Here is a 26,298-nt window from a genome sequence, read left to right on the forward strand (position 1 = left end):
AAGTAGCCCAAAGGAGGGGTTCAAAGAGGAGCAGGAGGATGAATTGGGGAAGGCTACCAATGTCTTGGGGAGAGGAATGTAGAAATAGGAAAGCCAGGATGTTTGTGGAGTAAAAGGAACGACTTCACAGCCGGGCATGGTGTTGCACTCCCATAACCCCAGTGGGTTGGGAGGCAGAGGCAGGAGGATCGCGAGTTCAAAGCCAGCCTCAGTGGTTAAGCCCCCCTGGGTTCAATCGCCGGTTAAAAAAAAAAAAAAAAAGGAAAGACTTCGCCGGATGGGATGTGTTGCTCAGGATATTCCATTTTCCTGAAAGTGTAATTACAATGCAACCTCCAGGAGGCAGTCTATTTCCACAGGTAAGAAAACGGAAGTTTCCAGTTGAAATATAGATCAATACCATATCAAGTGAAAGCTGAATTTGAACATAGATATCACATCAAATCCATGGATCTTCCTGATACACATTTAGATCATCTTTATTATCCACAGGAGAGTAAAATGAATAAATAGAGGACACCAGTCAAGGGAGGAATGAAGTTTCCCCAGATGGCCTAGAGGAGAGAAGCCAGGCAAGCCGCACGCCGCTGTCCTCCCTGGCACCAGTAGAGGTCGCTAGTGCAAAGGCTTCGCGGACTGAGGTGTACGCACGCGCGGGCGCATGCGTGACTCCCCCAGCCTGCAAGGGGTCTCCGGACCGGCGGGGGCGGGCACACGCAGTGCGCGCGGCCGGGGGCGGAGCAGCGCTGGAGGCGGCTGTGGCCTGCCTGCGGGGTGGGAAGCCTTAGCGGGCCCCAGGTAAACGAAGTGCTGCGCAGTGCTGTCCCCGCCGCCCGCCGCCCGCCGCGGAGCCATGGAGATCGGCACCGAGATCAGCCGCAAGATCCGGGTGAGGCCCGTGTCAGCCGGCACCTGGTGAAGGCGGGAACAGGGCCTCGGCGGGCGGTTGCCAGGAGTAACGAGGTCGGCGGGCCTGGCCGGGGGCGCTTCTCGCCCAGGCCGCCCCGGTCCTGGTGCGGCCACGGCCTCGAAGAGCGCGCCCGGGCTACGGCGGGCGAATTGCCCCCAGCGGCGCGTAGAGCGGCCCCGGGTGGGCCGCCGGGGGTCGAGGCGCCTCCCCGCCCCCACCCGGCGGCGGAGGGGCGGGAGGCGAGGCACCGGCGAAGTCACCTCAGCGCTGCCCGGGTGTCGTTTTCCTGGAGCCGCCATTCTCACATGCACATTTGCTCTTTTTCCCTTAGAGTGCCATTAAGGGGAAATTGCAAGAATTAGGAGCTTACGTTGGTAAGTTTTTTGTTGTCATTGTTGTTAGCCGACTAGAATTTAATTTACAGCTGCTTGAATTTTAGTGAGTGCATTTTCCCCCCATCGTACTTCTGACATTCTGTTTTCTGCTTTCTACTCTTCTTCAAATCTGAACTCCCTGGTTACTTTCCCGTCATTTTTTTACGTTCTTCTTTGCAACCTTCCTTTTTTCTCCAGTCTTCCTTCTAATACAGTGGTTTGAAACAGTGTAGCTTCCTCCGCTAAGGTTCTTTCCTATTTCCATAACATTTTCTGGATTTTATTTTATTTTTCCTTTTGTTACTTTCCTCTTGACCTTTATTTTCAGAACTTTTACTTTGGACATGAATGTTTGATGCTTTCTGGCTTTTGCCCTGGAATGGCTCAGTGAGTTTTATCTTTAGATCTCTCTATCTTTTTCCAAGTGTTTCTTCTTTCTTGCAACAATAAAGGGTTCTCTTTCTCCCTGTTCTTTTATATTGAATGTTTACTCTGGGCCAGGCTTTGTGCCTATTTATGCTTGTGTGTGCGCGTGCTTATATATGCATTAATATGATAATCCCCAGGAGAACACGGAAAGGTAAGTGGTAATATCTTCCTGTACAATTAGGGGCAAAGTTTTATGGATTTAGTCTGTTGACTTCAAAGCTGGTACTTCCTATAAATAATCGTTACCACTTAGGACAGCATTTTCAAAGAGTATGAGACCCTAAAGATCTCTGAAGTTGAAACTACTTTCATATTAATACTAAGAAGATACTTGCTATTTTCACTGTTTACATTTGGATTGTGGAAAAGCAGTGGTTGGTAAAACTGCTTGTTTTTTTAGTCTGAATCAAGATAGTCAAGCCAGAGTCTATCAGAAATCATATTCAAATCCCTATTTTCCCTACTTGGCAGTTTACAGAAGAAAAAGCTAGTTTCTCTTTAAGTGTTTTTTGTTTTTGCCATACTGAGGATTGAACTTAAGGGTATTTCATGGCTGACCTACATCTCCAGTCCTTTTTATTTTTTATTTTGAGAAAGGGTCTCACTAAGTTGCTGAGGCTGGCCTCAAACTTTCAGTTCTTTTGCCTCAAACTCCCTACTTGCTGGGATTTCAGATGTATGCCATTGAATCAAGCAGTAAAAATATTTTTTAAAACTCTAGGCCTTTCACTCCATTTTAATATTTTGCTTTTGCACAAATAGCAGTGCTCATAAAGCACTTCTGTGGTAGAATAAACAATGGTGGTTGTTTTAAGGAAAGGCATGTGTATGATTGAGTTGAGAATTAAACTAATCACTTTTTTTTTTCTTTTGAGGTACTGGACCTATATCTCCAGTTCTTTTTATTTTTTATCTTGAGACAGGGTCCCACTAAGTTGCTGAGGCTGGCCTCATATTTGTAGTCCTCCTGACTCAGTCTCCCAAGTTGCTGAAATTGTAGGCATGCACCACCAACCCTGGCTTAGCCACCCTTTTCATGAGGCATCTTTAAATTTTTGTGTGTGTTATTAGTGCTGGGGATCAAACCCATGGTCTCACATTTGCATGTGCTTTACCACTGAGGTGCATCTTTAGCCCCTCATGTTAACATAAAGAACTGATGACTGGTTACATGTACTTGGGTATTGGTAGACAGAAGAAAAAAGAACTGTTGGTCTTTGATGCCAGCTTGAACTTTCAAATGAAAATTGGAAAAATTTGAAAAAAATTGTCTGCGTCCATGAACCTGATTTCCAGTACTAAAACAATTTCTCGTGAAATTTTAGAGATTTTAATAAATATTTATATGTGTGTATGAGTGTGTTTTTCAGTATGGGGATGAATCTAGGGACACTCTACCACTGAGCTACATCCCCAGCCCTTTTTTAAAATTTTGAAACAGGGTCTTGCTGATGTACAGAGGATATCCTAGAGCTTACCATTCTCCTGGCTCAACCTCTTGAGTAGCTGGGATTCCAGGTGTGCACTACAAGACCTGGCTAAAGTGTAATTTTTATATTATACAATGAAATGTATCAACATGTTAGTGATTCTCTAGCTCACTGAACCAGTATTTTCCTAGTGATCAGTACATAATGTTAAATAAATTCATTTGGGTGTCCTTAAAAGCACAGGCTCAATCAGTGGATTTTCTTATAATAGTGTAAGAAGGTATTTATGTAGTTTTAGATTTCATGTTGCTGCTAAGGTTTAGTAAATTATCATTTGTTGAGTTTTAGTGTAGTATAACAGAATAATATTCACATTATTTGTGAAGGTTGTAGAAATGCAAGTGTGTATTTATGTGACCCTAGATTTTCTTTATATTCTTCCAAGTGAACATTATTAAAATAGATTAAATGAAATAAACTAGATGCTAGAATCTACTGGTCTTTTAAAGTAGATGTTAAAGAGATTTAAAATATAAAACAAGAGCACTCTTTGCATTATATTTTTGTTTTAGAAACTAGTTATTTTAAATAAAAATTTATTTATGTTAGTATAATTTGGTTTGTTGTTAATATGTAATTGGTCTATTATAAATGAATTAATAGATAGTTCTGGGTGTGTTGGTACATGCCAATTATCCCAACAACTTGGGGAAGCTGAGACAGGATGATCACAAGTTCAAGGCCAGCCTGGGCAACAGCAAAATTCCGTCTCAATATAAAATTTAAAAGGAGGGGGGAATATAGCTTAGTGATAAATTAAAGTTTGAGAGTTCTTAGTTTATGAATTGCTTACAAATTTAAGAAATTATTTGTTATTGGGATTGTTAAGACTTTCACTGATGAGAAGATGAAGCTGAACCAGGATTTATTTATTCTTTTCATTCAACACTTAATGGATGCCTGGGGTGAACTAGTTTTGGCTCAAAAATAGAAATCCACAGAAAACCTAGTGATAAACTTTCTTAATTCTAACACGTGAAAGCACAAACACATTTTTTTTTTTTTTTTAAAGAGAGAAAAGAGAGAGAAATTTTTTTAATATTTATTTTTCAGTTTTTGGTGGACACAACATCTTTATTTTATTTTATGTGGTGCCAAGGATTGAACCCAGCGCCCCACGCATGCCAGGCGAGCGTGTTACTGCTTAAGTCACATCCCCAGCCCACAAACACATTCTTATTGAGCCAAAATGCAGTGACCTTTGATCATTTATCAAGATTGTAATTAAAGAATTCTGAGCCTGTTAAAAATCTTGTTGTAACATTAATTCATATGATACATAATAATAATGTTTTCTATAGTTTTTCAAAAACATTTTTATATTGTTACATTTGTCCTGGAATACAGTGCTGGGGTTGAGGTGATAGGTAGTAGTATTCCTTTTACAGGTTAGAAAATGGAGTCTTGAGGACTACATAGAACTTGTCAGTAGCAGATTTTAGATCAGGGAGCTCAGGTCTTCTGGGTTCTTAGTGTTTCTGCGCTATTAACTTATTTTGTGAACTAAAGATAGGGTTGGAGTGCGCACTCCTAGAACTCCACCAAAATATGTCCTAGCAGTTTATGTGGTAGTACAGCTTTCTCTGCCTCTATTTCTTTTCTTTTTCTTTCTTTCTCTTTTTTTTTGGGGGGGGGAGGGGGAGGGTACTGGGAATTTAACCCTGAGGTGCCTTATTGCTGAGCTACATGACCAACACTTTTTAAAAATTTTATTTTAGGTTGGGTGCAGTGGTACACACCTGTAATCCCAGTGGCTCCAGAGGCTGAGACGGAAGGATTGCAAGTTCAAAGCCAGCCTCAGCAAAAGTGAGGCACTAAACAACTCAGTGAGATCTTGTCTTTAAATAAAATAGAAAATATGGCTGGGGATGTGGCTCAGTGGTTGAGTGCCCCTGAGTTTCCTGGTAACCCCCTGCTTCCCCCCCCCCCCCCCCCATTTTTATTTTAAGTCAGGGTCTTTCTAAATTGCTGAGGGCCTTGCTAAATTGCTGAGACTGGACTTGAACTTGTGGGTGTTTTTTTTTTGTTTTTTTTTTTTTGTACCTGGGATTGAACTTGGGTACTCAACCACTGAGCTACATCCCCAGCCCAATTTTGTATTTTATTTAGAAACAGGGTCTCACTGAATTGCTTAGTGCCTGGCAGTTGGTGAGGTTGTCTCAGCCTCCCAAGCCGCTGGGATTACAGGCATGCACCACCATGCCCAGCTCAGAAGTTTGTTGTTGTTTGGTGCTTGGACTTGAACCTAGGGTTTCCACGCACTATACTGCTAAGCTATACTCCCACTTTCACAGTTTCTTGACAAGATTTTGTGTTTGCTGTGTTCCAGTAGCCTAGAACCCAGTATTTCATAGATATGAGTTCATTAAATTCATAAACAGGTCATTCTTCAACTTCATTTGAAATAAAATAGATTTTACTACTGATTTATGTTTATAATTTGTATGTGTGTATACCATTGTCCTGGAAAGGGTGACTTTCTAATCTTTATCCCAGAAATTGTCCTGAAAACAATCCTTCAATAAATATTTGAATATTTTTTGCAGGACAGTTTTTATTATTTTAATGTACAGAAAACCCAACAGTGTACATTTATAGTGGTGAATTCTTTAGCCTTTGCCTTTTCCAGCTTGGCAATGGGAGCCACAGATTTTGGACCCAGGACATTGCCTCTGCAGTGATGTTGGATGTCTTATCTGTCATTGTAGTTGGTCCTAATAGCTTCAACCAGCTTAGCCAGAGCTCTTTTGCCTTCCAAGTTAACCTGTGTGGAGGCAGCAGTGGTGCATGTCTTCCTGTTAACTACATGTCACCTTGATGCAGTAAGGGACTCCCATCTTGTGACACAGGGCAGGCCGGAAGACAACCAGCTAGAAAGAATCCACATAACATGCAGTCACCACCAGCTGAGCCTTATTCTCCACCAAGGTGGTGACAGTATTGACCCCTGTTCCAAGTATCTGTGGCCTCTTAGTGGGGTTGTCCCCTTTGCTAGCAGCTTGCTTCTCAGCTCACGCCAATACCCCCTGCTTTTTCTCCTGCTTAGTCTTTGTTTTGTACTTGTGGGCAAACTTAATCAGTTTGGTAGTTGTTTGTTGGTTCAAGGCCTAGGTAAACTGCCTTGTAGGAGGCTTTTTAGCCGCTTATGGAGTATCACCCTTTGCTGCTGTAGCCAGATTCAGTGGGGTTATTTGACAATGCAGGTAAGGTTTCTTTTGGGTTGGATGTCCTGTCCATTGCTGAAGTTCTTAGGCCTTTTCTGGAACAAGGGAGTTACCACTTCTTGACTTTTTTGCTTCTTTCTTGACGACAGCAGGGTCTAGGGCAGCTTTTTTTCCTTTCTGTGTCTTGGGCTGCTGGAGGAGAAAGGGGGAAGAATTGTGGGTCTTTCTTGCTTTGTTTCTTTCCTTTATTTGGTGGTTGTGGTCAGGTGGGGGCACTCTTTTTAAAATTTTGAGACAGGGTCTTGCCAAGCCGCTGGGATTACAGGGGTGCGCCACCATGCCCAGCTTGTTTTTGTTGATACACCAGGCTGAGATCCTTCTTCCTCAGCCTCCCAAATCACTAGGATTACAGTTGAGTGCTACTGGGCCTGACAGTATTTTTAAGGCATTGGGTGGGATACAAAGATGAACAAGCCTTTTTTTTTTTTTTTTAAAGGAGATAATAAGATCTTATTTGTATTTAAAATGGAGCATTTCATTGAGATTGTAGTTATAATTAATGCAGTTTTTTATTTACCTTTTAGAATGTGAGCTTCCAGAAACCTTCAAGATTTTAACTGTTTTTTCCTTGTACTAATTTCACATGAACTTGAGAAATCTGCCAGAGTTCTGTAGGATGCATCATGACTACATGTTAATTTTTTTGTTAGATTCTTAATTTTCATTGTGTATCTATTCAGAAAACAACCCAAGATTCTGTGTTTTTGTGTCCCCCCCCCCCCCGCCCCCTCCCAGTATTGAGGATTGAACCCAGGGCCTCAAGCATACTAGGCATGTACTCTAGCCATTTCCCGTCATTGTTTTTTGAGGCAGGGTCTTGCTAAGTTGCCGGAACTCAAACTTGTGATCCTCTTGCCTGAGCCTCCTGAGTTAGGGCCACAGCAATATGCAACTGTGCCTAGCACAACCTATGAATTACTAAGAGTTTTGTTGAGACATAATTGGCATACCTTAAATTGCAGATAAAATTTGTAGTTTGGTATTTCTTCTCATGTATATATCCAAAACTTTCCTCACAAATCAAGATGATGAACATATAGGTCTAGGTGTTTAGCTCATTGGTAGGATGCTTGCCTATCATGTGCAGAGCACTGGGACTTCAGTACCATCAAAATTTTAAAAATCATCACCCCCCAAAAATTTTAGGGTCTGCTTTGTGTCTTTCACTTACATCTTTCACTGCTCCTACGCTGTACTGAGGTCCACACTAATTTTATAAAATTTTAGGAAATGCAAACTAATGCATGGCAATAGCAGAAGAATAGTCTATTTGTATCATTGACATGAAGAAAAACTTTCAAGACTTTCAACTTGTTTGTTGACCCTTTCTGAGTTACCAGTAGTGGCTTATAGTAGGCACATGCATAAACAAGCTCCCAGCTTCTTTACTATAATTGCTAGAAAGCAGTGGGAGCCTTTCTGATAGTACTAAAGAAAAACAAATCGACTAGTCCTTGTATCTTTTCGTATATTGCATGCTTCCATGAAGTATTCTGACCTCCCTTTCCTTTTGTAGGTTGTGCTTTCTAAATATATTTTATATCTTTTGAACTGGACTTGTGATATTTTTCTTTGAAACAAATGTATGATTGTACTTCTGAAATGAACATTTCTCCCTACGTAGAAATATGAGTATTTTTAGGTATGAAATTAATTTTAGTAAAGAAATATCCTTTTTGTTTGCTTGATAGTGATTAGAGTTTCTGATAATGGTTTTTACTTTTTTTTTTAATTTTTATTTTTGGAGATGTTCTTTTTAAATGTTTTTCTTTATCCAGGATTTCATCCTCACTGTCTAGGTTATCACTAAGAGTATAAAAGAGTGAGTTGATGTTATTTAACTAATTATTATATAATTTTAGTGGTGCTAGGGATTGAACCCAGGGCATTCTTTGTGCATTCTAAACAAATGATCTATTGCTAAGCTACAATACTCCTACCTCCTACCTAATTTTAAGATTGAAACTTTTAAGTTATGTAGTTTGGGCTGATTTTATTTTATTTCATGTTACTGGAAGTTTATTATATTAATTGAAGTCTGCCTTTACCTTCATCAGAGATAAAGGTGTTCTCCTGTAAAATGAATATTACCTTGAAAAATTAAAAACCAGAAAATTAAACACAATGGTTATTCTTCTTGAAGACCATATACTTTCTAGAAGCTTTTCTAAAATTAATGAACATTATTATTAAAAAGGTAACTTCAAGAAAATGGATGTATTCCCAAGATTAATAATAATATAATTCAAGATGTCTAGATTTATTTTTTAATTTTAATTGTTTTTATTTTATTTTATTTTTTTTTAGTTGTAGATTGACACTATATACCTTTATTTTATTTATTTTTATGTGGTGCTGAGGACCAAATCCAGTGCCTCACACATAGGCAAGTGCTTTATCATTGAGCTACAGCCACAGCCCAGGATGTCTAGATTTATAACTAGGAATTCATCAGTTATTCCTAATTCCTATCCTTCTGATAATTGTAGAAATTGTGAGATGAAGAGGAAAAAATCAAAGCTCAGTTTTTCTATCTAACCTAATTCCAATAGATACTAATTCTTAAAGCTAAATCTATATGCTGAAGTACATCAACTCTAAATACAAATAATGAGGAAAACAAAAAAAATTTGATATACTTTTCCTTTTAAATAGATGAAGAACTTCCTGATTACATTATGGTGATGGTGGCCAACAAGAAAAGTCAGGACCAAATGACAGAGGACCTGTCCCTGTTTCTAGGGAACAACACAATTCGATTCACCGTATGGTATGTTTCTGAATATCTATGACTCAGAACAAAGCTTGGCAGAAATCAGAGTAGGTGGAAAAAGCCCTTGACAGTTAAGATTCAGTGTGGCAAAACAGTTTGCAAGGTATGAAAGCACTGTGTCTGGACCCAGACTGCCAAAGTTGATCTTGCTCTGTATCTTGCCTTGTTGTCCATTTGTTTAATGGAAGTTCAAAATACCTGCTTTATAGAATGCTGTGACGGTTAAATGAACTAATACATGTAAAATGCTTATAGGTATGCCTGGCCTATAGGGTTCAAAATGTATCTCAGCTATAGTTGTTAGGTTTCTTTTATAAACTTTTACATATTACCATTCCTTTCCCCCCATCCAGACCAGTTGAAAATACCAAATGTTGTTTGGCTGGCTTGGCTTCCTGCATTGCTTTTTCCAAAGTTGTTGTTTTTTTGTTTGTTTTTTGTTTTGTTTATTTATTTTTTGTGGTACTAGGAATTGAACCCAGGGGCTCTACTTCTACTACTGAACTACATCCTCAGCATTTTAAAATTTTTTATTTTGAGTCATGGTTTTAATAAGTTGTCCAGTTTGGCCTTGAACTTGTGGTCTTCCCACCTAAGCTTCCTGAGTCATTTTTTTTTCTTCAGTTTTTAGCTTTTTAATTTTTTTTTTTAAGAGAGAGAGAGAGAATTTTTAAATTTTATTTTTTAGTTTTTTGGCGGACACAACATCTTTGTATGTGGTGCTGAGGATCGAACCTGGGCCGCATGCATGCCGAAGTTTTTTAAATTTTTTATGTATGCCTTCATTTGACAAAAATTTCACTCATCTTTGAAATATGAAATTTGTAAAATAAGCCTCTTTGTTTTTCAATACAGATTCCTCTTTAATCTGGATTGTCCTTTTCAAACAATATAGTTGAAAATACTGACTAAAAGCGTAAGTTTGAATTTAAGAAGGCCAGGTTGGAGAATAGGGAAGGGTAAAGACAGCTGAGAATAGAGGTAGAAAATACTCATATGAGGGCTCTTAGACCAGGAACCACTAGTTACAGAGAAAGTCAATGGGACAGAGTAGTGTGAGTACCTGGTTTGTTTAATTTGAATAACAAAAGACTTAGCAAATAGGAGACACTGAGGATGGAGATGATGCCCAATAATTTAGTACTTTTAAGCCAGATTGTCTTCACATTGTTTTTATCCTACTGGGTACCTGTATTTTTTACAGTTTTTGTGAAGCCGCCTTGAAATTCTCAATATATTGTACAATTTTGGAGAACATTGTTGGAGTACAGTGATCCTCAGATGGTACACACAGACACATTGCTCATTTTGGGCGACCTAACCAACTTATTGCAATTTGTCTTATTGCTTATGCCAAAAAAGATCATGATGCTTTTTTGACTGGGGTAATTATACCGTTCTTTTTTTTTTTTTTCCCCCTGGTACTGGGGATTGAACCCGGGGTGCCTATCCACTGAGCCACATCTCCAGACTTTTTAAAAAATATTTCAGGGTCTCGCTGAATTGTTAAGTGCTTTGCTAAGTTGCTGAGACTGACTGGCTTTGAATTCATGATCCTCCTGCCTCAGCCTCCAAAGCTGCTGGGAATATAGGTGTGCGCCACTGTGCCTGGAATTGTACCATTCTTGAGTACTGATTTTTTTTTTTTAATGTCTTTAGCAATCCAAGTATTTGTTTTGTTTCATAAATGTTTTTTATGACCTGACCTTTGGATCACTTTGGGTTTGAGTCCACCTAATCTAAGGTGGGACATTTAACTAGTAGATTCCTTTTTTTTTTTTTAGCTTTTATTTATTTATTTTTTTAAAGAGAGAGTGAGAGAGGGGAGAGAGAGAGAGAGAGAGAGAGAGAGAGAGAATTTTTAATATTTATTTTTTAGTTCTCGGCGGACACAACATCTTTGTTGGTATGTGGTGCTGAGGATCGAACCCGGGCCGCACGTATGCCAGGCGAGCGCGCTACCGCTTGAGCCACATCCCCAGCCCACTAGTAGATTATTTTCCAGATTATTTGATGAAATATTCTAGACAATTTTCTTCCTTGGTTTGTGGGGACTGGGGAATGAAACCTCTGAGCTGCATTCCAGCCCTGGTTATTTTTAATTTTGAAGCAGGGTCTCACCAGGTTTCCCAGGTTGGCTTGAATTTGTAATTCTCCTGCCTCAGCCTCCTGAGTAGCTGGGATTACAGATATTCACCACTGTGCCTAGCACTAGACATATTTCTTAAATAAACATAATCATTATCTGAAACTGAATTTAAAATCAAATTAATTCAACTTTTTCGTCTTGCTATACATTCAGTAATTCATCTTCTTTTTGGCCTCTTGCTTTCCTAAATGTTTATTAATACCAGCCACAAATAGACTATTCTGATTTTTTTGAAGCCCTCATAATTGTGTATATGGGGACATTGGATGTGTCTGGGGTTCTTAATGAAGCAATATTATGAGATTTTAGTGTTTGGGGTTTATCTCTTGGAAGGACTGCAAGGCAGTTTTGCTACTAAATATTCTAAAATAGGTTATGTTAAAAGCAAGGTTGTGGCCTATGTTTGTTTACAGCATTAATATTGAAAATAATAGTTACAGTGAAATGGTATATTTTGGGATCATTTATTAACTAGAATTAAGTTGTCCAAGAAATTGTGTAAGTTATTAAAATAAATGTAAACTGTTGTGCTGAGTGGGGCGGGGTTTGTGGCTCAGTGGTAAAATTTGTGCTTCACATGTGTGAGGTCATGAGTTCAATCCCTAACATTAAAAAAGAAAAATAACTGAATGCAATGGGATACACCCCAAAATGCCATCAGCTTGAGAGGCTGAGTAGGAGCATCGCAATTTTGAGGCCAGTCTTAGCAGTTTAGCAAGGCCCTAAGCAACTTAGCAAGTCCCTGTCTCAAAAATATAAAGTAAGTAAAAAGTGCTGGGGATGGAGCTTAGTGGTAAAGCACCCCTGTGTTCTATCCCTAGTACCAAAAAGTCCAAAAAACTGATTAAACAGTTGTAACAATAAGCAGTATTAAACGTTTGGGATACTTAATTTTGTTTTACTGTAAGCACTATTGAATCTTTAGTTCTTAAGAAGCAAGGTGGTATTTTTGGAGACCACTTGAATCCTTTTTTCCCTTGGTTTTGATGACAGGGATTGAACCTAGGTCCTTGTACATGCTTCTAACAACTTCTAACTCTGCCAGTGAGCTCTCCCCCTACCTCATTGCCTTTATTTTTACAGAGGCTAGATGTTAAAAATTGTGAAGAAAAAATTATTTTTTTTTCAGTTGACTTCTATAGTATTTATAGAAAGCCTTTTTTAAAAGGTTAAAACTAGAAAGTTGATTTTAGTACCATTTATCCATTAAATGTCATATCAATATCTGAATATAATATCAAATTTAAAGTGGCATTTGAAACAAAATTTTTCTTAAGGGAGGCTTTATTTTTGTTTTTGTTTTTGTTTTTTTTAGGCTTCATGGTGTATTAGATAAACTTCGCTCTGTTACAACTGGTAAGATTTATAACATTGAGGTTTTTTTCTAATTCCTGCTTACTCGCATATGCTTCTAAAGTACTACTGCTTCAGGAAAAAACCCATAACTTTGAAAACAGTGGCTCATTTGAACTTTGTAAGGAAACACATTTTTCTGAATGTAAGAACAGTGAATTTATTGTAGCTCAGAAATAATTTAAAGGTTTGGTGGGGAGCAGTGCAGTTAATACTAAGGAAATAATCAGATGTGTGCAAAAATTTAACCTTAAAATGTCTCACTATTGTATAATTGAAAACTACTTAAAAATCCAGTAGTAATAAGTTATTATATTACTGTGTATGGAATATTAGCTGTAAAACAATGGAATAATAAAATGAGAACAATGTGGAATAATAAAATGGGAAAAATAATAAAATGAGAACAAAATATGTATCTTAGTTTTTGAAATGGGTATGTATACCTTATCAAAACATCACCTTTGTGGTAATTGGTGATTTTTGTTCATATTTTAAAAGTTCTCTACAATAAACATGTATTGTTTTTGAACTGGTGACGGGAGAGGAACAGATTTTAATAAAATCAATTACAAGGACTATGTATTTTTCTTTCTAGAACCCACTAGTCTAAAGTCTTCTGATACCAACATCTTCGATAGTAACGTGCCTTCAAACAAGAGCAGTTTCAGTCGGGGAGATGAGAGAAGGCACGAAGCTGCAGTATCTCCCCTTGCCATTTCTAGCAGTAGACCTGAAAAAAGAGATTCCAGGGTTTCTGCAGGTTCACAGGAACAGAAAACCACTAATACCAGGTAAGAGTTGTGTATACACCTGCTATGGGAGATGAGTGTATGTATGTGGTATTTACATTATTTTTTTCAGATGCTGTTTTCAGCAATTTTTGCTGAATTAATGAAGTAATTGTTAGCAATTCTTAGGATAAAATAATAGATAAGACCTAAATATGGTTACCTTTTGTTTCAAATATGGTAAATCAAAGTTTAAAGAAAGAATGTCATTTTGAAGTAGTTTTGAATAAGGGAGTATCCATTTTTGCTTGTGAAACATTTTTAATATTTTTTGAAGATTTGGAGATAATGGCTCTAATTTGATTGTAATATATCTTGCTTTTTAATAGACAGACTTATGATGAAGGAGCTGCAACCCGACTAATGTCAACAGTGAAACCTCTGAGGGAGCCAGCACCCTCTGAAGATGTGATTGATATTAAGCCAGAACCAGATGATCTCATTGATGAAGACCTTAATTTTGTGCAGGAGAATCCCTTATCTCAGAAAAAACCTACAGTGACACTTACGTATGGTTCTTCTCGCCCTTCCATTGAAATTTATCGACCACCTGCAAGTCGAAATGCAGATAGTGGTGCTCATTTAAACAGGTTGCAGTTTCAGCAGCAGCAAAACAGTATTCATGCTGCCAAGCAACTTGATGTACAGAACAACCGGGTGTATGAAACAGGACATTTGTGTGAACCAGAAGTGCTTAACAATTTAGAAGAGACTTATAGTCCCTTCTTCAGAAACAACTCAGAAAAAATGAGTATTGAGGTTTGTATGTATTTGTAATTCTGACTTGTTAGGCCACAGTTTGGCAACTAAATGCATATTGTAAGTTTATTTTAAATTGATTTTTCTGCTATTCAACATGTTACACCAGTCAAATTTTCCTCTCCATGGCTGACTCCTAGGGAGATTTTATACTACATCTGTATACCTTCTTTGGATTTCTTTCATTTGAGTTAGCTTATAATTTTGGGTATTTTGGGTCAATTTTAGACAGTTTTTGGTAATTGCTAACCCAAGTAACCCCCTTTTATTTCTTCAACAGTGCTTTGTGCAGCTATTATAAATGAATGTAGAGCTCTGAGTTTTGTTTTAGCTGAATGCTGGGTATTTTGAGGCAGTGTTTATATTTTTATAAGAAATTGGGAAGTACCCTGTGAATTCTCAATATGATTGTCTTTTTCTTAAGATGTTTTGTGATAGAACTTCATTATTTTCTGAGACTAGGTAAGCATAAACATATCTGATTGTAGGATGAAAACTTTCGGAAGAGAAAGTTGCCTGTGGTGAGTTCAGTTGTTAAAGTAAAAAAGTTCAATCACGATGGAGAAGAGGAGGAGGAAGATGATGATTATGGCTCCCGAACAGGAAGCGTGTCCAGCAGTGTATCTGTGCCAGCAAAGCCTGAAAGGAGGTACCTGAATATAGCTGTAAATTAATCTTTAACTGTCTAGTGGAGTCTTCTGGTGGCTTTTTTTTTTTAAAGTTGTACTGGAGATTAAACTTAGGGCCTTTTACATGCTAGCCAAGTGCTCTATTATTGAACTATACCCCAGTGCCTTCTAGATTTCTTGAAAAGAATAATCATGAAAATAAATATTTAATGTAAATCACATGTAAGAATTTTCCATTGGCTTTTAAGAAACACTTAGGTAAATGAGAGAGAACTTGCTTAACATTGAAGAGAATTGTAGAAAACATAAAAAGCTAATTGGATGAGAGAAAAAAACAACATCAATCCAGCTAAAAGGCTCCAGTCTAGCTGCCCCCCCACCCCCAACACCCACCTTTTTTTCTTTTAAGAAATTGGAACACAGAGTAGGAAAGTAAGGATTATGCAGTTGAAGGGAAAGAGAGTATGGACTTTCTTGAGAGTGAAATTCCCTCATGGCATTGTCTAAAAACTACAGGTGGTCTGTTTAAGACTTAGAAAAAGTTGTAGTAAAGACATAATGAATTGTTAGTATGTAAAGATGTGAAATTTAAAAATATATTTTTTTAAAAAAACTCTTTTAGACCTTCTCTTCCACCTTCTAAACAAGCCAACAAGAATCTAATTTTGAAGGCTATATCTGAAGCTCAAGAATCAGTAACAAAAACAACTAACTATTCTGCAGGTAATTTAAATGAAGTTTGTTTACAATGGGTAAGAGATTTCTTCACTTAGCTAAAAGTGTTTGCTCACTGAGTTGTGGTAAAGGTAATTTTGATATATCAAGGCCAAGATAAAGTTCTTCTACAGAAGAGTATTTTTAAAATGAGATATGACCAGTTTGAGAAACTGTCATTGGAGCTTAGTTCTTGTGATCACCATGTAATACCTTTTATTCCCTCTTTCCAGTGTATGGCAAATGGATACAAATTTTTAAAGGGAGTTTTTTTTTTTCTTTTTAATTATTTTAGTTGTAAATGGACACAATACCTTTATTTTATATTTTATGTGGTGGTAAGGATTGAATGCAGGGCCTCACACCATGATAGGTAAGCGCTCTACCACTGAGCTGTACCACAACCCTACTAAAGGAAGTTTTTTGTTGCTGTTCTTTTTGTTTTTTAATATTTTTAGCTATAGATGGGCACAATATTTTTTTTTTTATGTGGTGCTGAGAATTGAACCCAGTGTTTCACACATGCTAGGCAAGTGCTCTACCACTGAACTATAACCCCAGCCTTTAAAGGGAATTTTGATTTCAAAAAATGAGACTTTCATATTAATAGTATTAAATTCAACATTAGATATGAATTAATTATGTATAAAGTGGAGCAGAGTTGCAGGGCACAGTGGCTCATGTCTATAATCCCCAGTTTGGGAGGCTAAAGTGGGAGGATCACCACTTTAGCAACTTAGCGAGATCATCAGAAAATTAGGGAGACCCTGTCTCAAAACAAAAAAGGAGCCAAATTGGATAATAATAAGTAGCTAAAGTTAGAGGTTTGTTTGTGTGTGTGTGTGTGTGTGTGTGTGTGTGTGTGTGGTGGGGGGGACTGGGTATCAAACCCAGAAATGTTCTACCTATGAGCCACATCTCCCACCCCTCTTCTTCTTCTTTTTTTTTTTTTTTTTAAATATTGAGACAGGACCTTTTGGTCCTGCCTCAGTCTCCTAAGTTTCTGGGATTATAGGCATGGGCCACCATGCTCAGCTTGAAGTTGACTTTGTGTGTATGTGCAGTGCTGGGGATCAAATCCAGGGTATGTTACACTAGCACTAAGCTGTATCCTTAGCCTCAGAGAAATTTAAAACTCATATATATAAATATAAAAATTTGCCTTTCATTGGAACCCATTAGTAGAATATAAGGTAGAAAATTGACTCATTTATGATGTTTCTACCCTAATCAGAGTGGAAACACTAAGCTATTTTATGACAGAATGTTAAAATAGTACAAGTTTTTTAAACAAAGGAAATTTACTTATAAAAAGCTCATTCTGAAATACAAATGGTGGGGTACAATTTTTGTGTTCTTATTAAATTCTGTGCTCTGTATCATCTGCCAGTGTATAAAACTGGTAACAGGTTGATGGTAATTACCAACTCTCAAAATATTTTATAATTTTTACTATAGATTTGATGAATGTTCTTTTTTTTTTTTCCCACTTGCTTATTTACTCAGGTACCTACACAAAGCAGGAAGCACTGTTGTATCTATTTATTTGTGGGGATGGGGATTGAATCCAGAGCTTTTTGCATTCTAGGCAGATACTCTCCCATTGAGCTATATCCCCAGCCCTGATGAATTTTTTTTTTAAATATATGACAACAGAATGTATTACAATTCTTATTACACATTTTAGATCACTATTTTTCATATCTCTGGTTGTATACAAAGTATAGTCAAACCAATTCATGTCTTCATACCTGTACTTTGGACAAGAATGACCATCATATTCCACCATCATTTCTAACCCCTGCCCCTTCCCTTCCCCTCCAAACCCCTCTGCCCTATCTAGAGTTCGTCTGTTCTTCCCATGCTCCCTCTCCCTATCCCACTGTGAATCAGCCTCCTTATATCAGAGAAAACATTCAGCATTTGGTTTTTGGGGATTGGCTAACTTCACTTAGCATTATCTTCTCTAACTTCATCCATTTACCTGCAAATGCCAAGATTTTATTCTCTTTTATTGCTGAGTAATATTCCATTGTGTATGTATGCCACTTTTTTTTTTTTATCCATTTATCTATTGAAGGGCATCTAGGTTGGTTCCACAGTTTAGCTATTGTGAATTGTGCTGCTATAAACATTGATATGGCTGTATCCCTGTAGTGTGCTGTTTTTAAGTCCTTTGGGTGTAGACTGAGGAGAGGGATAGCTGGTTCAAATGGTGGTTCCCTTCCCAAGTTTCCAAGAAATCTCTACTGCTTTCCATATTGGCTGCACCAATTTGCAGCCCCACCAGCAGTGTGTGAGTGTGCCTTTTCCCTCACCTCCTTGCCAATACTTGTTTTTATTCATAATAGCTACCATTCTGACTGGAGTGAGATGAAATCTTAGAGTGGTTTTGATTTGCATTTCTCTAATTGCTAGCAATGATGAACACTTTTTCAAATGTTTGTTGATTGATTGTATATCATCATCTGAGAATCGTTTCTTCAGGTCCTTGGCCCATTTATTGATTGGGTTATTTGTGTTTTTTTGGTGTTTAACCTTTTGAGTTCTTTATATATCCTAGAGATTAGTGCTCTGATGTGTGACGGGTAAAGATTTGCTCCCAAGATGTAGGCTTTCTGTTCACCTCACAGATTGTTTCTATTGCCGAGAATAAACTTTTTAGTTTGAATCCATCCCTTTTATTGATTCTTGATTTTAACAGCATCATTCTTAACATTTCTTTTTGTGACCCCTTTCTGAAATGAACTGTTAGCCATCAGTTTTTTAATCCTTATACTCTGTCTCTATCCCTAATTTAATCCTGAACATAAAATTAAACAGGGTTTAACATAGAATGAGGATTGTCTAAGCACAGACCAACACTTGACCTAAAAGTTTGTTTACATTCCCTTTTCTGTTCTATTAGTAATGGTGCACAATAGTGAGAAATTTAGATACTCTCTGTGACTTGAAATATGCTACTTTTTAAAAAAAAATATTTTTTAGCTTTAGGTGGACACATACCTTTATTTTATTTTTATGTGGTGCTGAGGATCGAACCCAGTGCCTCACGCATGCCAGGCGAGCGTGCTACTTTTATAATAATTGTCAGTCTCCAAATTTTAAGAAATAGCATTGAAACATTTTTTTTTTAACCTAGGTTACCTAAATTATAATTTGAAGTTGAGGTAAGATCACAAAACAGAGCCTAAACTTCATCTGATTAAAAATGAATATATATGTGCTCTATGGTATTCATGGCATGTTGCTTAAACATACAGGTATTGTTTGCATATGTCTAGCATTAAGTTTGGGATTTATTATTTTTGGTAATTTTGGTAAATTTGGTTAGGAATATTGTAAGAAAGACTGAGATAGTATTTGTGGACTGTTTTAAATTTTCTTAGTGTTCTAAATCCAGTAATTTTATGTTTAATATGACATGTTTATTAGTGAGTCTTAATACGTTGTCTGTGTTTATTTTATGTAAAAGTCCCACAGAAACAGACACTTCCAGTTGCTCCAAGAACTCGAACTTCTCAGGAAGAATTGTTAGCAGAAGTAGTCCAGGGGCAAAGCCGGACCTCCAGAATAAGTTCCCCCATTAAAGAAGAGGAAGCAAAAGGAGATAATATAGAAAAAAATCAAGGTAAGAATTTAGATGATATTTTGTTCTCAAACTTTTTTTATGAGACATTAAATATATTGAATTTTTCATGAGGTATTGTTTATGGTATGAAGAAAGTGATTAGATGCAAAAAGAATGAGAAGGGATAACGAAGAATGTTTATACACATTTTTTTGAGATTCTTTTATTTATTAAATTTTTTTTTTTAGTTTTAGTTGGACACAATACCTTTATTTATTTATTTTTATGTGGTGCTGAGGATCAAACCCAGTAACTCGCACGTGCTAGGCGAGCACTCTACCACTGAGCCAAGTCCCAGCCCCTGGAGATTCTTTTAAAGTTTACTATGCAATTTTTTAATGTTCTCCACAGTGAAAACCTAGTGTAATCAACTCCATGAGCCAAATCATCCAGCCTTCATCATTATCAGGATTTTGCTGATCTTCAGAAAGTTTCTACTTAAAGATATACTTATTTCTGTAGTCTTCCTTTTTTTTTTTTAAAAAAAATCCTATATACTCTCCAATTTGAAATATTAGTTTTCTTTAAATCAAGACAGTTTCTTCAGTGTCCTACCTCATATCTTTTCCAGTGGCCCTGCTTTATCTTCTGATACGTAACACACTAGAAGCCGTTACCATCCACCTGGTTTTCCTACTTCCTTTTTTTTCACTTTTCTCTCCACCCCAGTTTCTATGTAGTCTGCTAATTTCTGAAGTATGATTCTCATCATGTGATTCCTTTGTGAGAGTGCCTCCCCTTCATCCTTATTGCCCAGGACTTGTGCTGTCAGTTTGAACTTTGGGTAGCTTTGTTATTGGGCCCTTAGGCCTGCATATCCTTTCTCCACTTTTCTTGCTTTTCTACTGCAATCTGAATTTAAAAACTAACAAACAATCTGTATGCTCATCATGTTGTTTCTGATTACACTTTTCTCATTTTGGAATACATTTGTTTTGTTCCTCCTAAACTGTGTTCTTTAAATTGTTTCAGGTTTCATGAAGCCTTATAGTTCTAACCTCTATTTGTCTCTTCATTCTCTTTTTTTAAAAAAGGTTTATTTATTTATTTTGGTACTGGCGATTGAACTCGGGGGCACTTGGCCACTGAGCCACATCCCCAGCCTTATTTTGTATTTTTCTTAGAGACAGGGTCTCACTGAGTTGCTTAGCTTTGAACTTAAGATCCTCAGCCTCCTGAATTGCTGGGACTACAAGTGTATGTCACTGTGCCTGGCTCTCTTTTTTTTCTTTTCTTTCCCTTTTTTTTTTCTTTTCTAGTGCTTGGGATTGAACCCACCATTGCACATGCTAAACAAGTGCTGTATCACTGAGTCACATCCGTAGCCCTTTTTATTTTATATTGTGATAGTCTTACTAAATTGCCCAGGGTGGCCTTGAATTTGTAATCCTCCTGCCTCAGCCTTCCAAGTAGTTGGGATTACAGGCATGCACCACCATGATCTATTTAAAATCATTTTTTTTTTTTTTTTTGGTCTTGTATAATTTGCCAAGTGAGCATTATAAAATGTTGCAGTAAATGGTGAATCTGAGGGTGCTCTTTTTCTTTTATTAATACATTATAATTATACTTAGTAGTTGGGTTCATTTTGACAAAATCCTACATTTATGGAATTTGATATAGTTTATTTCAATCTCCATTGTCCACCTTTTCCCTCCTCTCTACCACTCTTGCCTATTCTCTGTCTTCTACTTTACTGGTCTTTTTTTTTTTTTTTTTTTGTGGGTACTAGGGATAGGACCCAAGGGGTGCTTAACCATTGAGACATATCCTAGCCCTTTTATTTTTATTTTTAATTTTAGATGGACATAATATCTTTATTTTATTTATTGATTTATTTATTTTTGTTTGGTACTGAGGGTCAAACCCAGTTCCTCACACTTGCTAGGCAAATGCTGTACCACTGAGCCATAACTCCAGCCCCCCAGCCCTTTTTATTATTTATTTTGAGACAGGGTCTCACTAAGTTGCTGAGGCTGGCTTTGAACTTTCGATCCTCCTGCCTCAGCCTCCAGAGCTGCTGGGATTACAGGTGTACACCACTGTGCCCAGCTTTTACTGTTCTTGGTTCACTTCACTTGCTTACTTATTTATTTATCTATCTATTTACTTTTTTAAAAATTTATTTTTTAGTTGTAGTTGGACACAATACCTTTGTTTTATTTATTTATTTTTATGTGGTGCCAAGGATCAAACCCAGGACCTTGCACGCACCAGGCGAGCACTCTACCGCTGAGCCACAACCCCAGCCCATTATTTATTTATTTTTGATTGATGCTTTATTGATTACACATAAAGGTGGTATTTACTGTGGTATATTTATACATTCATATAGTATGATTTTGTTAAATTCATTCTGTGTTTCCTCCTCTTTCCCTTCTCTTCCCCCTCCCTCTTGGTCTCCATCTCAACTGATCTTCTGTATATCTTTATGATACCTGATTCCCCTTCCCCATTTTGCTCTAGCTATTGCATATGAAAGATAGCATTTGATCTTTGATTTTATGAGTGGCTTATTTCACTTACCATGATGTTCTCCATTTCTGTTCATTTACTGGCAGAAGCCATAATTTCATTTTTTTTAATTTAAAACAATTTTTTTTGTTGTTATTGTCTGTATTGTATAATTTTCCATGTGAGCATTATAAACTATTCTAGTAAAGGGTGGAACAAGAAAACCCCTAAACAGCCAGTTAGGTGCTGACTAGAAAGTATAAAGGTGCTAGTTTGAGAAGAGCATCTACAAACTGCAAGAGATTTGGCTTTAATGACAGTTAGGTGAAGCTAAAAGTCTAAAAGGACTATCATAGTCTTCTTCCTACAAACTCTCCATTTTCGTGCTCTAGAGTTCCCTTCAAGAACAGGACTCTTGGACTGGGGTATCACTCAGTGATAGAGCACATACAAAGGCTCTGGTTCATTTCCAGAACTCCAAAAAGAAAAAGGGAAAAGCTATACCATTTCAGAGTGAGCTGAAACACATTAAGAAAATAATTACATGCAAAAATAACATTAAATAATTTTTGTACATACAAAGGCTCTGGTTCATTTCCAGAACTCCAAAAAGAAAAAGGGAAAAGCTATACCATTTCAGAGTGAGCTGAAAGACATTAAAAAAATAATTACATGCAAAAATAACATTGAATAATTTTTATAATTTTTTTTAAAGAGAGAGAATTCTTAATATAATAAATAAATAAATATTAAGAGTTCTCTCTCTTTAAAAAAAATTACAAAATTGATCTTGAAATTTGAAATCTAATGGATTATGACCTTCAGTCAAGTAAAACCCTGTTGTTCTGAATTTGCATTGGAAATTTTTATGAACTCACATTGTGTTTTATCTATAAATGCATATAAATTTTTCTCTGGATGTGCCTACTGGAATATTACAGAAACATTAAATATCCATAGCATTGAGTGTCCCAAGTACCTAGATTGAAATCTTGGAATAGTTCATCTATAACAAAGACAGACTTTTGAGAAGGAAGACGTCTCTAGATCTAATCCTAGAATGAATGTGTAGATATCTTAGGTAGCAAAGTAACAGCCACACTTTGCCACCACACAGCCTGGGATACTTTGCTGGGTTTTTAAACCTTTTAATTGTGTCCGAAAATTTCTTTTGTTTCTTTAATCACTTTGCTTGATCAACTTCTGTTATGTTAGAATTCAGTCCATTGGATTCCAAAACCAAATTTTAAGAGGTTCCCATTGGCCAAAGATGGAGCCATTTGAGTTTCAATAAAGGTAACAATTGCAGTGGGAAGGGCTCTATGAAATCTCCAGAACTAGGGAGAGGAGAAAGAAAGAGTGTGAGAGGAAAAAGGTGAGAGAGAGAAAGAAAGCCTTGTGGAGTATAATAGATACCAATTCATTGTCTTGGTAACTTGGTAAATAAAATCTTTGAGCTTTTATATTGTCTAATAGTGGTACCGCTGGGTAACCAAATAGTACAGATGTTAGTTCCCATTTATTTATTTATTTACTTTTTTAGTTGTAGTTGGACACTATACCTTTATTTATTTATTAATTTTTATGTGGTGCTGAGGATTGAACTCAGCGCCTCGCATGTGCTAGGCAAGTGCACTACCACTGAGCCACAATCCCAGCCCCATTGGCATCCATCTTTTGTAAATAACGTTTTATTGGAGCTGAGCATGGTGACACATGCCTATAATCCCAGCTACTAAGGAGGCTGAGGCAGGAGTTTGACACAGTTTGAGGCCAGCCTCAGTAACTTATAAAAACTATCTCAAAATAAGAAAGACTGGGGATATAACCTGGTGGTAGAGTGCCTGCTTAGCATGGGTGTGGCTCTGGGTTCAATACAGGGATAGGAGGGGTGGGGGAGGGCGTTCTCTTAGAACCTAACGGTGGCAGTTTATGAATGGGTTGTCTGTGGCTGCTTTTTATTACAATCCAAGTCAAGAATTTGCAATAGATCATATAGCATGCCTAAAATAGAAAACGTTGGGATGCATTTTTTATTTCAGCTAATAAGTGAGAACACAAAAGTAGAATTCCAGATGTATTTCTTTGTTTTTGAAAGAGTAAAAGTCAGTTTATTTATTGTTATTGTTATGTGGTGCTGAGGATCAGATACCCAGCGCCCTGCGCATGCCAGGCGAGCGCGCTACCGCTTGAGGCCACATCCCCAGCCTAAGGTTGTTTTTTTTTTTTTTTTTGGTGGTGGTGTTGGGTATTGAACCCAGGGCTTTGTGCATGTGAGGCAAGCACTCTGCTCTACCAACTGAGCTATACCCCAGCCCTTCAAATCTTGACCTTGCTGAGTTCTTCATCTGCCTAATTTAATTGAGAGCATTGCAGCTGCCCTTGTAATGACACAGTATCTTAATTTCTCTGTACTTGTGTCGGTTTTTGCTTCATTTTGAGTCTGTCAGATACTGGATGCATACATATTTAAAACTGTTACATCTTCCTGCAAATTCAATCTTTAATCTTGATCTGTGACCTCTATACCAAAGAATGCTTTTATCTTAAAGTTAGTTCTATCTAATGTAGCCATTTATTTAGAATTTGCCTTACATATGTTTTCCATGCCTTTGTTTTCAGTATTTTATGCTTTAGGTATATGTCTCTTAAATATCATAAAGCTAGAATTCTGTTTGTTTGTTTGTTTTTTTTTTTTTTGATGCCAAGGATTGAATGCAGGGGTGCTTAACCACTGAGCCACATCCCCAGCCCTTTTAAAATTTTTAAATTTTGAGACAGGGCCTTGAACTTGTGATCCTCCTGTCTCACCCTCCTGAGCTTCTGGTATTACAGGCATGTGCTACTAAACCCAACTAGATTTTTGTTTTTTAATTAGTCAAAGTTTGCCTTTTTATTGGAGCATTTAGGCTATTTACTAGAATTACTGATAAAGTTGGAGTAATTTCTGTCATCTCTTACTTTTTGTGGTATTGGAGATTAAACCCAGGGGAGCTACATCCCAATTCCTTTTCACATTTTATTTTGGGACAGGGTTTTGGCTAAGTTGCTAAAGCTGGCCTTGAACTTTAGATCCTCCTATCTTAGCCTCACTGAGATTATGCCACTACCTCACTGAGATTATGTCACAGTTTATGCCACTACCCCTGGCTTCTGTCATCATCTTTTGATTTGTATTTGCCTGTTTTTCTGTTTTGTTCTTCTTGCCCTTTTTAAAGAATTCTTTTATTACATTATTGATAGCACTAGTTCTACATTTTTTGACTAGTTTTTTTTTTAATAGTTGTCAATGGACCTTTATTTTATATATTAATATGTGGTGCTGAAAATCGAACCCAGTGTTTCACACTTGCTAGGCAAGTGCTCTACCGCTGAGCCACAACCCCAGCCCTTGAAATAGTTATTCTTTAAGTGGTTACCACTGAAATTTGCTGTAGTATTTTAAGTTAATATCCTGACTGATTCCTAGATAGTAGAAGGACATTAGATTATCTTAGTTTTAGTCATTTCTCCATCAGTCAGGAAGGACATTGGTGTTGAGGACAGTAACTACCACAGACAGCTTCCAGTGCTTTGATGAAAACTTAGATGTGAGGTCTTCTGGCCAAGAATCTGCAGTTTCATATTGTTGGAGAATTTGTTGTCTCCCTGAGAGTTGTAGCTCATCATAAGTTTACTGTGACTGAACCAAGAAAGAGAAAGCATATGCAGATTTCTACAGAAATTATGATTTCATGAAAAACTTTTAGGAGATAAGGCTGTTATTTTTCAGAGCACATTATCTTAGAATATAAAGAATTTCTTTTGATTGAGTTCTGTAGAATTTTGTTAATGACCTGTTTTCTTGAACTATGAAATATGAATTTGTAGTCTCCAGAATAGTTGCTCTTGCTATACAAACAATTAAAAAATATTATGGACTGAAAAAAAATCCTAGCTTCAGTCTTCACCCTCCTGATTTACATTGTTTCCATTTTATCAATTTGGTCTTCTGAATGCATCATTGGATACCATTATTGTTTTGCCAAAGCTGTTTGTTGAGTTTTATCTATTTGTTTATTTTTTATTCATTCTTACATCTCAGTGTTATTTGAGGATCATCATTTTCTAATTTTAAGTATTTTTGAAATATTCTTTGCAAATTTCTATGGAACAGGTCTGTTGGTATTTTCCAAGTTTGTTTACCTATGAGTATTTTTATTTCTTATTGTTCTTGTACAGTAAGTTTTTGCTGTATATCCAAATCATGTTAACAAATTATTTGCTGTCAGCACTTTATATTCCGTTGTCTTCTGGATTCCATTGTTGTTGAATGGACTTCTGATATTCTGTCATTTCTTTGTAGGTGATCTGTTCCTTTCTCTCTGGCTGCTTCTAAGATCTCTTTGTCTTTGGTGTTCTGAAGTTTTACTATGATTTGTCTAGGCCTGGATTTCCTTTTATTTTTCCTGTTTGGTGTATGTTGTATGAAAAATACCCATATATTTAAAATAAAACTTTATAAGTATGAAGTACATGTTCACCATAGAAAATTTAAAAAAACACAAAAATAATTTGATGTGTGATATACCTTCCGGTAGATTAGAAAATATTCAAATAGTATTATAGAATTAAAAGA

At 36.9% G+C, this 26,298-nt stretch overlaps 1 protein-coding gene and 1 pseudogene across 2 annotated transcripts in view; one reads left to right on the top strand and one right to left on the bottom strand.

The window, feature by feature from the left end:
* The first annotated feature begins 670 nt into the window (after window positions 1-670).
* Window positions 671-26,298, top strand: part of ZC3H14 (zinc finger CCCH-type containing 14) — a 50,031-nt gene continuing 24,403 nt past the window's right edge. Inside the window, 9 exon segments of the mRNA XM_081289274.1 lie at window positions 671-889; window positions 1,242-1,284; window positions 9,083-9,197; window positions 12,665-12,705; window positions 13,301-13,496; window positions 13,823-14,252; window positions 14,741-14,901; window positions 15,504-15,604; window positions 19,071-19,226. Coding sequence (XP_081145400.1) covers window positions 854-889; window positions 1,242-1,284; window positions 9,083-9,197; window positions 12,665-12,705; window positions 13,301-13,496; window positions 13,823-14,252; window positions 14,741-14,901; window positions 15,504-15,604; window positions 19,071-19,226 — 1,279 coding nt within the window. The 5' untranslated portion in view covers window positions 671-853.
* LOC308647379 (large ribosomal subunit protein eL8-like) lies at window positions 5,761-7,215 on the bottom strand (annotated as a pseudogene). The gene is made up of 2 exons: window positions 7,207-7,215; window positions 5,761-6,559 (listed from the first exon to the last, which is right to left on the bottom strand). The product of its transcript is annotated as a large ribosomal subunit protein eL8-like (transcript).

Source organism: Spermophilus citellus, assembly GCF_964194105.1.
Source record: "Spermophilus citellus genome assembly, chromosome: 4".
NCBI lineage: Eukaryota > Metazoa > Chordata > Mammalia > Rodentia > Sciuridae > Spermophilus > Spermophilus citellus.